The sequence below is a fragment of the Leptonychotes weddellii genome, chromosome 8 (genome assembly GCF_054177405.1).
Source record: "Leptonychotes weddellii isolate Sample4059 chromosome 8, ASM5417740v2, whole genome shotgun sequence".
NCBI lineage: Eukaryota > Metazoa > Chordata > Mammalia > Carnivora > Phocidae > Leptonychotes > Leptonychotes weddellii.
Window position 1 is genome coordinate 40,319,208 of NC_138376.1, and position 14,872 is coordinate 40,334,079.

Genomic DNA, 14,872 nt, shown 5'->3' on the forward strand with positions numbered 1-14,872 from the left:
CAGTCTTAGTAAGTCCCTCAACCTGGGAAATCCCTCACTTCTGGTTTTAGCACTGAAAGTCTCCCAATCCCTTAGTCCTGGGCAAACGTGGACAGTTGGTCAACCAACTCCTGTGTGGGAATAGGTCCCAGACCCAGACAATGAATGGATGGCCATCGCATGAACTCCAAAAGTGCCATGGTTGTGAAGAAGGATCTTATGAAGAAAATCTTTGTGGGGAGTCTGAACCCCGAAGCTACAGGGAAGAGGATAGGGAGTACTTTGACAAGTTTCAGGAAATGAGTATCTCCCCAAAATGTGGTTTATGCTCCCCACCAACCACCTGTGGCTGCTTTTTTCCTTCCTTCCTTCTTTCCTTCCTTGGCTGGCTGGAGTTCTCCTCAGCAGGGCTTCTTTCTCCTCCCCTGGCATTTGGGTGTCTTCTCTCCTGTGAGTTCCCTTTCGGTCCTGAGTCAGAGGAGGTACCAGCCCTGAGCTTTGCCTGTGTTTCCAGATCAAGGCCGATGAGTTTTGTGTGTGTGTGGTTTTTTTTTTAGGGATTTTTAAAAATATACTTATTTATTTTAGAGAGGAGGGGCAGGCAAAGGGAGAGAATCCTCAAGCAGACTCCCCACAGAGCACAGGGCCCAATGCAGGATTCCATCTCAGGACCCACAAGATCACAACCTGAGCCGAAACCAAGAGTTGGATGCTTAACCAACTGAGCCATCCAAGCACCCCTAGGCCATCAGTTTTCATTGGATCCAGAGTCCAACAAAAGACAACGTTCTGTTTTCATCACCTTTAAAGAAGAGAAACCTGTGAGAAATATTCTAGAGAAGTTCCACGCCATCAGTGGAAGCAAGGTGAGGAGTCTCTGGCTCCATGTGCCTGCCTTCCTGCCTCTGGAGAGCTAGCCTTTGGATTACTGAGAACCCAGTAAGGTAACCAATCATCCCGATTTAACATTGAAAGTATCATGTTCTGGGAAACCTTTCCTGGAGTATGAAAGGTCCTGGTTTGGGCAATGAGTGTGGAAGACTGGAAGAAAAATCCAAAGCCCATAGAGCGACCCAAAAAGAGGGGCTGAGAGCAACACTGTCTTAAGTGTCAAATGGATATGGCAGAGATGATGCACCTTCTGTAGTTGCTGTTGCCCACTTTCCCCCCAACCACTGATGTTGTCAACCACAGTTTGCAGTGGACACTAATGGTTGACCCATCCACGGTTGCATGACGGAGAGTGACTTCGGTGTGTCGTAATCAGTCTGTCCTTGACTTTCCCTGAGGATGAACTGTTGTGATGTGTATAAGGATAGGCTAGTTTAAATTTTTAAACTTGTGAATATTGTTTTCTAAGAAGTTAATGAAAATGAGAACAATTATAATACCAACACAAGCATGATCCCATCACCAAAAAAGACTAAGTGGACCATATTATTTTAGTGACAAATGGAAGGAGACCTGGAACTGGATCAGGGAGGTAAATAACCAAAACAGAGCATACTGCGCAATGTGCAGAAAAGAATTTGGGATCAGGCATGGTGGAGAAGGGGATGTGCAAACACATACGGAGACTGAATCTCACCAGTCCAGAATGAGACAGGCAAGTGACTCTAAACCCATCAAAAGTGTTTTTATTCCCCAAGAAGATATCAGTTCAGTCAAAAATAGCAGCTGTTGAATTAGCTTGGGGATACTACACAAACCAACATGCATCATCCTATGGCTCCCTTGATTGCTCTATGAAACTGAGTAAGTTATTTTTCCTGACTTAGGGGTTGCAACTAAAATATCCTGTGGGCGAGCAAAGGAGAAACATTGATAGCAGAGGTGTTGGCCCCTTACAGTGTAGAGCTGATTTTGTCCTTTCTCACCAACCATCATGCTTTCTACAATCTATGCACTGAACCATGGCAACAAAAAAATGTTTCCTCTTGGGGTGCCTGGGTGGCTCAGTCGTTAAGCGTCTGCCTTCGGCTCAGGTCATGATCCCAGGGTCCTGGGACTGAGCCCCGCATCGGGCTCTCTGCTCGGCAGGAAGCCTGCTTCTCCCTCTCCCACTCCCCCTGCTTGTGTTCCCTCTCACGCTGTGTCTCTCTCTGTCAAATAAATAAATAAATAAATCTTAAAAAAAAAAAAGTTTCCTCTAGTTCTTAGGTCCTTTGACTTGAAAAATGGGATTTGAAATTGACTTCCATGCCAGTGGAAGAGCTGATACAGACTGAGTTTTAGAACATTGTTTGAAAACGAGGATTAGGCTCAGGATCCACAGAGCACTCACTGAGGGGTAAACATCCTGTGAGGTCCTGCCTGAGCAGCCAGTCAGCCTCTCAACTGTGCTCTCCTCTTCTCCAGGTCCACCCATACACAACTTACGAAAGCCTGTATTACTATACATTGGGAGTTCTGCAAATCCAAAGGGGCTTGAGGATGGAAATCGGGAAATCTGAGAACATGGATGGAGAAAAGAAATTTCTATCTTCATGAACCTCTAGCTATAGTCTAGCATTTCTTTCATAGGCAACAAACCACCACAGTATTAGTACCTGTGACTGTCATCACCAGGAGTCACAGATGCTTGCATGTGCCAGATACCTCAAAATATTGTTTAGGTGCAGCACTACTTGGGAATTATGGTCATTATTATTCCCACTCTGAGATCTTGTAATGTAATAAGGAAGCACATCTATTAGACCACAGATTTAAATTTTTAATAATTTGACAACTGTATTTCAGTAAAATTGGCTTCCTTGACAATCCTATATTTTTTATTGTGTGTTTTTCCAGACTGCCAAAGGGGATTGATGGCACATCAGAGGGCCATCTGTCTCTGCCGTGGATCATGAATAGACAGCTTGACAAATAGGTAGAGATGAATATGCTTTGTGGCACCCTCGCCTTGTGCTCTAACTTTATCATTAGCTGCCGTATGAGTTGAGAGGACAGTGGCCCCTTTGCCTAAGAACCTTTGTGAACCCACATGTCCAAGAATATGGAATTTCCCATCATAGAGAGTTGTTCTTTTAGGTTTAGGTGAAAACGCCTCAAGTAGGAATATCATGGGACTGTTTCCAGCTTCTAATACCTCAGTGACAGGGTGGAAGGGATCTCTCAGAGCACCTAGTCTGAGCAGCACCTTATAAATCCGGGCACTGAAGTCTGAGGTCAGGGGCAAGTTATTTACTGGAGGTCATACCAGGTAAAGATACGGAGGCATTCCAAGAGGGTTTTTAGTTTTATTCCAGATAGGGAAAGTCCTGGGAGTCTGGAGAGAGAGGGTGGGGGGAGGATAGGGTAAGGATGGGCATAGAAGGGGATGGAAAGGAGAGCTGCCTATTATTGTATAAGGATACAAACATACTGACTCAAAGGGGCACATGCACCCCCAATGTTTATAGCAGCAATGTCCACAATAGCCAAAATATGGACAGAGCCTAGGTGTCCATTGACAGATGAATGGATAAAGAAGATGTGAGACATATATATGTGTATGTATATATATGTTATATACATTATATACAATATTGTATATACTGTATATACAATTGTGTGTATACACACACACACACAGTGGAATATTAGTCATCAAAAAGAACAAAATCTTGCCATTTGCAACCACGTGGATGAAACCAGATGGTATTATGCTAAGCAAAATCAGTCAGAGAAAGACAAATATCATATGATTTCACTCCTACGTAGAATTTAAGAAACAAAACAGATGAACATAGGGGAAGGGAAGGAAAAATAAAATAAGACGAAAACAGAGAAGGAGGCAAACCATAAGACAACTCTTAACTCTAGGAAACAAACTGAGGGTTGCTGGAGGGGAGGTTGATGGGGGGATGGGGTAACAGGGTGATGGGCATTAAGGAGGGCACTTGATGGAATGAGCACTAGGTGTTATATGCAACTGATGAATCACTAAATTCTACCTCTGAAACTAGTAATACACTATATGTTAATTAAATTGAATTTAAATTTAGGAAAAAAAGAAATGAAAGGAGAGCTGGGGCTTGGAGCCAAACTTCCCCCACTCCACATTCCAGTGCCTGCCATCAACTCTCCTGGGAACCTTCAGCAATCCTATCAACTCCCTGGGACCAACTTAGACTTCACATAAGTGAGATAGTCACGTTACTTCCCTGAAGCACTTTCATGCACAAGGAATAGGTTCAGCAAACAAATCTTCACAAGGTTTACTGTATATTCTTAGGGTTTTTTTCTTTAATATTAAGAAACTCTGCTATTATTCATAGCCCAGCAACACTCCTAGAGCTGCTTGATGACTCCTACATGACCGCCTTCTTCAAATCTCTGAAGGACTTGTCCTAGAAGGAAGAGGGTCCGGTTGGCGCTAACAGTATGCGGTTTAGAAGGCAAAACTGGCCTAAGTTGTTGCCAGGAGGCACAATTCCAAATCCACTTAAGGTTCATTCCTGGGATCGGATTATCCCGGGACTAGACATGACTTAAAGTGCGTTTCAAGTCTGTCAGTCTATACCTTTCCCCTCACATACTTAAACCCAGCAAATCCTGGGCATGAAGTATAAAACCGGGATCCTGATCTCCCCTCCACATCTCCAGGACCTGCTAGCCAGTGTGATATAATGAAGGGAGCTCCGACTTTGAAACCAGACAAACTTGGGCTCTATCCTTTGTACCCCACTTAGGAGCTGAGACCGTGGACGAGTAAATCAGTTCACTTGTCTGAACCTTAGCTCCCCCCACTGAAAATGGGGGTAATCTGCTGGCGAGAATCTAAAAGGCCCGGGTTGCTGTTGAGGTCACACAAATGTCCCTTGAGTGAAGAATGAACCTCACGGTTAAAACTCCGCCTTCTGGGATCCCGGCTACACCCAGACCCACTCTCGGCGGATGCTTCTCAGTCCCGCCCCGTCCGGCAGGAGGCAGCGGACCGCAGTCCGGGTGCAGAGCCGGCGCCGAAAGCCCGGCAGAAGGAGCCAGCGGTTTGGAGCTTCCGGTTCTGGAGCCTGTGCGGGACACGCCCAGCAGAGGCGGCAGGGCGGGCCGTGGCGCTTACGCGCCGCGGGGAAGGCACCGCCCGGAACCGGCAGGCCCTGCCCAGCGCCGCGAGGTACCGCGCAGAATCGGGAGCGCTGGCCGCCGGGACCGCTTCCCGATACCAGGTACGAAGTTGGCGGGAGGCTGGCTCCCGATTTGTCTCCTTTGAGCCGCGGGGAGGGCTCGGGGCTGCAGGTGAGCTGTACACCTCGCAGTCGAGAACTTCCTCTCCTGAATTTTCTTGTGAAGGCACAGATACGAGCAGATGCTGAGGACCTGGGGAGGATTTTGCAGGGGATGGGGGCTGCTTCTCCCAAGCGTCGCTTCTCTCCACCTCCTGGGAATTCCCCGAATGTCCTCCTTCCGCGGCCCTGAATCTCCCACCTGTTCTCCTTCCTACCTTCCTGGAGCTAGGGAGAGGCGGGGAAGGGATGGGGTTCTCGGACCATGGCAAAAACGCTTGGCAGTTTTAACCTTCCTAGTACCACCCAGACTTCACTCGAAAATGGTCTTTCGAGCCCCAAGGGGTGCAAAGGTAGGTAGCTTTTTATATAGTAGCTTACGGAAGATCTCTTAGTGGGTACCCCAAATTTTGGAGGGCTAGGGGCAAGGCAGGGCCCTGTCACCTGGTTTCGTACGCGGTGCAGTAAATCATTTTGCTGCATTGCACCCAAGATGCTTTCTGGCCTCTCCAAGTACTGAGGTAGCGTTTGCTATGAGAGCATGTGATGCAAGGCGCGCATCGGCTCCCACTTCCATCGCTTTCCTTTGTGGTTCTGGTCATATGGTCCTGCCATGGAAATGGAGCAAGAGGGGTGATTGCTTTTTGTCTGCATTTTCTCTGTGAGCTCAGAAACTTCTTGCAAGGATTGGGAATAGATGTGTTTTGCCTCCTTAGAATACTCCGTTCAGTAAGGAGATTAAGGGAACAGGCTGTTTCCTGGCAATAGAGCTAGACTCAGGGGTTGGTCAGTTACAAAATGTCTTCCTTGGGCAGAAGTTGTTCCTTTGGTTCATTCAGCAAGTATTTTCTACACACTCTGCCTTGTGCGTGGCCGTGAGCTTGGTGATGTGGGGAGGATAAAGATGAACTGAACTTGAGCTTAGCCCTGGAGGAGCTTGGCTGGGAGGGGAGATAGGGAGGGGAGCTCAACCTAAGTAACTCTATACTAGGTAGAAGGAGGTGCAGCCCCGAGAGAGGGTCAGAAGAAGACTGGGAGCTCAGAGGAGGGAAAAGAATCGTCCTTTTACATCAGGTGGTCGGCATAAGGAGAAAATTAGATCCCCAAATTATTACCTGATGATGAGTGATCTCTCATAAGCTTCAGATGTGTGTGTAAAGGTGTCTTCCTCACTGTGTCAGCATCTTAGACTGTGTCTCAGATAGATCCCACCATTCCTGGATTCCTCCCTCCTCCTGCCACCGCTTGCCTACTGCTGGTGCAGTGCTCCCTGTCTCGGAGACTAGCATCAAGGCCTCTCTTCCTCCCACCTCTCCTTCCTAGTGGTCCAAGCCAGAGACCTAGACGTGAGTCATCTCCGACTCATCCCTCCCCCGCATTCCCCACATCCAGGCTATTGATTCTATTCACAAACCTCTCTGAGAGCTGACCCACCCTCCTTGCCATTGCTCCAGGCCAGGCCACCACCATCTCTTGCTTAGCTCAGCCTCCTCTTCACTTCGTCCCATGTCCCATGTCCCACTACCGCTTCGAGGAAGCACTTGCTAGAATTAAATCTGGTTGTGAGACTCCCTTCGTTCATCCCTACTGCCCTTGAGACAGAACCCAGCCTCCCTCTACAGCACTCACAAGCGTCCTGGCCCTGTCTTTTTCCCCAGACCCCTCTCTTCCCAGCCCCCCTGCACTCCTGTTCATTTTGAAAACATGCCATGCTTTCTCATGCCACTAGGCTTTTGCACACATTCTCTCTGCTGCCTAGAGCACACCCTTCCTTGCCACCCTCTTCACTCGGCTTACTCCTCCTCTCCCCAAGATCCCAGCTGGGGCTCCGTTTGCTGTAGGAATCCTTCCTTAGGCTCCCAAGTCCCCTGAGGCACCTCCTCTTGATATGGGGCCCATGCATCTCCTCGTAGGGCTCACCACACATCTGCCTCCTCTGCTGTGCTGTGCTGTGCTGGAAGGCCAGAGCCAAGTCCAAGGGCTTTCCGTGGCTTCCTACTGCCTTGCACAAAGAAGACGTTCAATAAATAGTTGTTAAGTGGAGTTGAGCATAAGCTGTAACATTATGGTTTGATTCATCAAATGCCTGAGTCATAAAGTCACCCCATCTCTATTGTTTTCTCAGTGAGCTGGTATAGTTATGGCCTCACACATGTCAAGCTTAAAAATGGGTGTAAGGGTGCAAGAGAAGAACAGCCATTATTAAAGCAGCTAGTATTTGTCGGGTGCTCAGTATGTGCAGGCACTGTTTTAAGCACTTTTCAGTATTACCTCATTTAATCATCACAGCTCTGCGAGGTAATTTTGTTATCCGTATTTTTTTTTTTTTTTTAAGATTTTATTTATTTGCGAGAGAGAGAATGAGAGACAGAGAGCATGAGAGGGAGGAGGGTCAGAGAGAGAAGCAGACTCCCTGCCGAGCAGGGAGCCTGATGCGGGACTCGATCCCGGGACTCGATCCCGGGACTCCAGGATCATGACCTGAGCCGAAGGCCATCGCTCAACTAACTGAGCCACCCAGGCGCCCCTGTTATCCGTATTTTACAGATGGAGAGACGGGGTTGCAGAGAGATTAAGGAACATGCGCAATGTCACATAGCTAGTAACTCGTGGTATCAGGTTTGGAGCCAAGCCTACATTGTGGAATTCGATTAACTCTTAGGGAAAGGCAGTAGGTAGGACGGACCACGAGAAGCTGACAGGGCTGAAGATGGAAAGTCACCAGATGCAGTGTGGTCGCAACTTGAAGCTGTGAGACCAACAGAAGGGACTGAGCCAGAACTTTACAAATCTGAAGGGCATTAGTTTTATCTGCATATTCATTTTTTTTCCGACCGCTGACTCAGTTATCAGAGGTATGATTGCTAGTGGTTAGGAATGAGACTTCTCTCAGTCTGAAACTTGGTTCTGTTGCATGGCCTCGGGGGTATTGCTGGCCCTTTCTGTGCCTCAGTCGTTTCATCTGGAAAGCGGGGGGTAATAACGATCGGGCTTACCTCAGAAGGTTGCGGTAATAATTAAACAAGCCAATGTAAGGCTTTAGAAGAGTGCCTAGCACATGGTAATTGCTCGCAGACATCCTCATCCCCGTTATTATTGTGTGTTTATCCACCTGGCAGTCTGCAGTGGTTTTTGAGCGCACGTCCTTCCTGTGGGTTCCGTCCTGCAGCACCACTCTGTGGACACAGACGAGTTCTCCTCTTTTAATTCTTCTTCCCTTGGAGGTTGAGGATTTTTCACTAGTGCCTCCCAAGCAGTGCTGTCATCTCTTGGGCCTCGGATTCCCTCCCCTCGCCCCCCCCCATAACTTTTGGCTTCCTCTCTGAGATCAGCTCAACACTCCTTTTCTGTTCTTCTGGGTCAGGTTGTTACCAGTTTGTGCAGAGGATCAAAGACTAGGTTAACCTAAAAGATGAGCAGCGAGAACACTGTAAAACTACAAAGAAACCTCATGTGAGGTGCGCCTGGGTGGCTCACTCGGTTCAGCATCTGCCTTCGGCTCAGGTCCTGATCCCAGAGTCCTGGGATCGAGTCCCTCGGGCTCCCTGCTCAGCGGGGAGCCTGCTTCTCCCTCTGCCTCTGCCCCTCCCCCTGCTTGTGCTCTCTCTCAAATAAATAAATGCAATCTATAAAAACAACAACAACAACAAAACCTTATATGCTATTCCTCGTATATACAAAGATATTTTCCCCATGGAGGAAATAGAGTAAAAGAGGTAAGATATAAAAGCGCCACTGGGAATCCAAAATTAAAAGAATTAAAAAGCTGCAAGGAACCTAAGGGCTCATCTCATCTACTCTCCTCATTTTGGGGGGCATCGACGGCAGGGATGGGGCGTGGTCCAAAGCCCAACAGCCAGCTAGTGACCTGTGCCCATGTCTCCAGCTTGTAGCCAGCACACTTTCTCCTACATCTTCTAGATTCCCGGGTAGGATTATAATGAAACTTCTCAGCCCTAGGTCTATGTCTCAGCTGCTGCTATGAGGCACCGTAGGATGCTCTCATCACTCACATAGTTTTGTGCAAGGGGCTTCATTATATTCTTCAGTGATTCACCATTGATGAAGCATGGATATCTCTGGCTGAGCTTTCCTTTTTTTTTGTAGACTGGAGAAATTAATCTCTGTAATTCTGTGGAATGCGTATCATTTTTATATTACCTATGCTCCCCCCAGTTTTTTTAATTTTGTAAAACTTATCCCTTCCCCCAGCAGTAGAATTGCAACCTTGCCAATGGACCTGATTGGTTTCGGTTATGCGGCCCTTGTGACATTTGGAAGCATCTTGGGATATAAGCGGAGAGGTAAGCCTTAACGGTATTTTTCATCCAAGGGACTTGGTGGGGGATTGGTGGTTGTGCTAAGATTATCTAAGGGTTTGTAAATAAGACAAGAAGCTGAAGATGTCCTAGAGGTGGCTGAGGACCAGCATGTCGTGCGTGGAAGGGAGTCGAAGAGGGCAGGGGGGCTGGGTGTGGCAGAGCATTCCAACCCAGCTGTCTGGGTCTCTCTTCACGGGTCATTATCAATTGCATAATTAATTGACTTAACCTCCTCAGGGCTACTCGCTTATTATCAAGTGAGGATTTTTGTTTGTTTACATACTCTTAGTATCAAAACTTGAATTATGTTGATACTGTGTTTTGCAAAGGAAAATTTGTTAAATACTTAGATATCCTATCTGAGGTTGTCTCTTCATCTGTATCCAAAAGAGGAAAGAAAAAAAAAACCCAGCTGATAAGTTTTCATGGAAAAAAATGAGAGGTTCTATTTGTGACATTGGTGGGCTTCACCTTGAGTGAAAAAGCCAGGTCTACATAGTTATTAGAGTTATTATTAAACAGTTGCTAAGAAGTCCAAGGCCAGAAGCACAGGTCTGTGTAGGGATTGAGGGGTGGCAGGTTAAAATAGAGTATTTTCTGGGGCACTTGGGTGGCTCTGTCGTTAAGCGTCTGCCTTCAGCTCAGGTCATGATCCCAGCGTCCCGGGATCTAGCCCCACATCAGGCTCCCTGCTCAGTGGGAAGCCTGCTTCTCCCTCTCCCACTCCCCCTGCATGTGTTCCCTCTCTCGCTATATCTCTCTGTCAAATGAATAAAATCTTAAAAAAAAATTAAAAAAAAAATAGAGTATTTTCTAAGATTCCTGGGAACCTCTAATTTACTTAGACTTTTGTTTGTTGCTCTTATGTTCTCTCTCAATGTGTGTAGCATCCTCGATATGTATTCAGTGGAAAAATGATGGCACCAAAGACCTATAAACCACTACTGATGTTTTATAATCTACTTTGAAGAGGGCTTAGTTTAAAATTCTGATAGGATTGTTATTGAAACACTTTTTCATTGTCAAAGATGTGTCTAAATAACTTTTGTGACAGAACAGAAAAAGCACCTCTGGACCTTTTTGCCTGCGTGTTAGAGGAGTGGGAAGAAGGAAGCGCGCTCATGGGTGCGTGCGTGCGTGCGTGTGTGTGTGTGTGTGTGTGTGTTGGGGCGGCTGGGGGTGGGGGAGGGGAGGAGAGGCAAGGATTACTTTACAATTCTAACCCAGATCTCTTCAGGAACAAATGCAATCACATTCTCTGTAAGGTCCCTGATATCAGGTGCATGTGGCTCAGCTGCACAATATGGTTCCTTGGCCTCCGACAGGAGCCCCCAACTAAGTGATCCTGGAAGCCCCTGGGGGCATGTGTTCCCAAAAAAGCCCCCTCTTGTATAATGTAGGTAAGAGCACAGGCCACAGAATCAGGGTTTCCTAAATTCTGCTCATGACACTCTCCTTACTAGCTCGGATACTCATGTGAGTTGTTTAACTTCTGGGCTTCATGTCCTCATTTGTATATTTATCAGTTAGGATTAAATAAGAATAATGCACGTAACACATTTCACATAGTGCCTGGCCAGAAGAAGGGTTTAATATTCTTGTTTCTACTGCTACTCCCTGCCAGTGGGAGAGTGTGTGGGCCAGTGGGGCAAAATACTTTTTTCTAGTTTTGTATTCTGTATTATGTTTTAAGCTGCTTGTGGCCCCAGCATCTTAGAGCTGTTGTGTAAAGTGAATCAACTCTTTCTGTTTTTACTTAAAGCTTCCCTAGACATGAATCCCGTATAGTTCGGCCAGGAGACCCTTCCACGGGAGAGTTACTGAGAACAGTGCTGGGTAGGTTAAAGATGTGACGTCAGAGTGGTGTTTCGTAAGAGGACAAGTATATTGGAATCCTACACTAGACCAGGAGCTGGGCTTGGGTTGGGTCAGAGTGAGGGGCTGGTAGATTTCTTCTCTTGCCGGGAGCAGAGAAAGAGGAGAGTGACAGCACAGCGGCAGGATGCTGAGCACCAAGTTCTGAGCTCCCCCCCCTCCCACATAGGTCCCCAGAAAAGTGCATAACCAATAAGACACTATGATTTTGAGGCTTTTTCTGAGCCAGGTAGCCAGTGCCCAAAGCCAAAGATGGGCAGAAAGCTCACTTGGCCTTCTTCTGCACTGGGGCTGAACCTGACCTCGTACCTTCCTACTCCAGTTCAAGGTCAGGGCATAGCAGCCCCTCGGGAGAGGAGGGGAGCAGGAGAGCTTGTCAGGCAGGTGTCATGCTCTGAGGAAGGGGTGCACCCCCATGTGCACCTTTCAACTCCTTTGAAAACTCCTTGAGACTGCCCTAGCCACGTTGGCACTTGGAGGAAGGAGGGGGGGTCAGAGCTTGGAGCTTCTTTTTTTTTTTTTTGTAGCCCCACCATAGACTGAGCTTTTTTGCAGGATCTGGCTCCCTTCCACCAGCCATGACTTTCTTACGAGGTAGAGCCCACGGTCCCAGCTCCTTCCTCACGCAGGATGGGCTCTCCCAGGGAGCCTTCCCACCTCTCATTCATGTGGGCTGCTGGTGTGCCTGCCCATCCCCACTGTTTGCTGTCTGATCTCGCCAAGACTCAGGTGCAGATGCTGTCCCTCCCTCCATATACTTAAGGTGGGGAGGATCCTAGCAGTGCAGAAATCATCAGGGTGTACAGAAAAGAGTCAGAGATCTCTAAGTGAGAAGACACCTTAATTAAGTCATGCATTCCAGAAAATGCTTAAATCCCCTTAACTATTTTCTTAATCTGCTGTCTTCTGCTTAAACATGATCCATAACAGGGAGTGCCCGGGCATGCATTTTGTCAATGTTTATCGAGTGCTGCCAAGTACCCAGCACCCTGGCAGGTCCTGGAAAACAGCAGTGAGCAAAAAGAGACGGTGCTCAAAAGCAAGTCAGGGGGCTGACCGTAAATATATGGACAGGTGTACAAATATATGATGGCGAATTGTGGGAGGCTCTGATGGGGGCCCTGTTTCAGAATGGTGGGTCAGAGAAGACATCTCTGAGAGCTGACCCTTACAGAGAGATCTGGAGGTGAGCTGCAGTTGGCCAGGTGAACAGTGCAGGGAAGATCAGTCCAAGCCGGGAACAGCATGTCTAGAAACCATGAATAATAAAGAGTTTGACGTATTCACGGAACTGAAAGAAGGCCAAGGTTCCAATAATCGAGCAGACTTGGCTTTTTCCCTAAGTGCAGTAGGAAGCACTGAAGGTTTTTAATTAGAGGAGTGACCTGTCTAGATGTATGCTTTTAAAAAGACCATGTTGCTGTGTTTGCAGAATAGATTTGGGGGGAGGGAGGAACAATGAAGAATTTAACATTATCTCCAATTGTAACATTCTAAGCCTTTATATATTTGACATGGATGGTATTACTAACTCTGTTTTGCAAACGACAAAACTCAGAGAGACTAAGTGCCCTAGCCAAAGTCCTGCAGGCAACAAATGGAAGAATGGACTAGAACCCACTGCGTGTGGCCTCTCATTCAGGATGCTGCTGCTGCTGCTGTGTGTGTGTGTGTGTGTGTGTGTGTCTATCTGTGCGTGTGCACGAGTTGCTGCAATGGTTTTTAACCCTGGCTACAATCTGAATTTCCTATAGATATTTAAAACAGAGATGCCTTGACCCTACCCAAGGGATTCCAAGCTGATAGATTCTAAATAGAGTGAGCTCCACGAAGCACCGACTGTGTGTGTGTGTCTTTTGCACCGTGTCCCTGGCATCGTCACCGTGCCCTGGGGCAGTGAATGAATGGGCTGGGGGCCGGGAGTGCGCTGGCTGGCTGGCTGGCTGGCTGGCTGGCTGCATCAGTGCCCTGGCTCTTCCCATTTCTCAGTACAGTCACCATTCATCCCTGAGTCCTGTTATCTGGAAGCTGGAAGCTTTGTTAATTACTCAGGACAGAGCCATCACTTGCTTTGCACAGGACTTCTCTTTCTACCTCTGTGAGCTTAAATACCAGTGCATCCTGTTTTTATTATCACAACCTCAGAGTAAAAAGACGGAGGCAAGGAGAAGGAAAAAAAGAGAGAGAGAGAGAGAGAGGTGTAAAGAAGTCAGCTGGTTGTCCAAGGTCATGCAATCAAGGTCCAAACCACTACCACCAGACAGGCTTTCTTATTCACTCAAGCCATATCTAACCCTGGCATTGCTGTGTATTCAGGGTTCCTCTGCCTGGCATTTCGGGTTCAGCAGGGATCAGTCATATCTTAGAAACTGTCCATGAAGAGGCTGATATGTGATTTGGCTTTATCTAGTTACAGTGCCCATGTAGATGTACATTTGAAGGTGCATGTATCATACTTGAAGGAATGGAAGGAATTCCTTTCATTTGGGGATTCTGTTTCTGAGTGCTTTTTTTTTTTTTTTTTTTCCAGGCGGTGTTCCATCTTTGATCGCTGGTCTTTTTATTGGATTTTTGGCTGGCTATGGAGCCTACCGTGTCTCCAATGACAAGCGAGATGTCAAACTGTCACTGTGTAAGTAAGACATTTTGTCCAGTTATGGAGAAGGGCCGAACCTTGGGAGTGGCTTTTTTGATACCCTACACTAGGCATACTGGAAAACGTGCAGCCACGTGGCAAGTGGGTATGCATGTGTCGAGACTGAACACAAAATCGCAAACAAGGATGTTGCTCTCAGGCCTTCAAACACAGAAGAACATTTCTAGGAAACTTATTACTAGAAAAATAAAATAAAATTAGAAAAATCAAGGAATTATGCCCAGACTTTCTGCTAGTGCCCCTAAGGCCTATTAGCCTAGTTTTTGTGTTGCTATTAAAATACCTAACAAGAGGGGCGCCTGGGTGGCTCAGTCATTAAGCGTCTGCTTTTGGCTCAGGCATCGGGCTCCCTGCTCAGCGGGAAGCCTGCTTCTCCCTCTCCCACTCCCCCTGCTTGTGTTCCCTCTCTCTCTGTGTCTCTCTCTGTCAAATAATTAAATAAAATCTTTTAAAAAATAAATAAATAAAATACCTAACAAGAGACGGCCTCCCATTATTTAATTCACAAGCAGCTTTTAGATCCTGTTTGCCTTAAGACTTACTCTAGAAAGCCAAAGCTGACCTTTTTTTAGCTTCTTCCCTTGTCGGGCTTGGTAGGGGAATGTCCACAGTAAAAATGGAAACCTGTATGTGTTTATAGGCCCTGGATGCTTGGCTCTCTTTAGTCTAGCTTGAGAGCCAGTGAAGGTTTGGAAATTGTTTCTATTTAATTTGATTATTATTCAAAGTGCCCTGGTGGGTATGGAAGAAACTACAAATGAAGACACATTTTATCAGTTCGGTCTTTGAGGGAGGGAAGGAGTCTTAGTGTTGTTCTTTTTGTTTCTTTGTTT

At 46.9% G+C, this 14,872-nt stretch overlaps 1 protein-coding gene across 4 annotated transcripts; it reads left to right on the forward strand.

The window, feature by feature from the left end:
- Positions 1-4,965: 4,965 nt before the first annotated feature.
- TMEM14A (transmembrane protein 14A) lies at positions 4,966-14,042 on the forward strand. 4 transcript variants are annotated; one of them, XM_006748151.3, is made up of 3 exons: positions 4,966-5,129; positions 9,399-9,490; positions 13,914-14,041. In XM_006748151.3, the coding sequence occupies exons 2-3, from the start codon at positions 9,421-9,423 to the stop codon at positions 14,021-14,023; spliced, it is 180 nt and encodes a 59-aa protein (XP_006748214.1). In that variant the 5' UTR covers positions 4,966-5,129; positions 9,399-9,420; the 3' UTR covers positions 14,024-14,041. The 4 variants fall into 4 exon arrangements, with proteins under 4 accessions (XP_006748214.1, XP_030874968.1, XP_030874969.1 ...); XM_031019108.2 differs by having other exon boundaries at positions 5,001-5,129; positions 9,402-9,490; XM_031019109.2 differs by having other exon boundaries at positions 5,065-5,199.
- Positions 14,043-14,872: the final 830 nt, after the last annotated feature.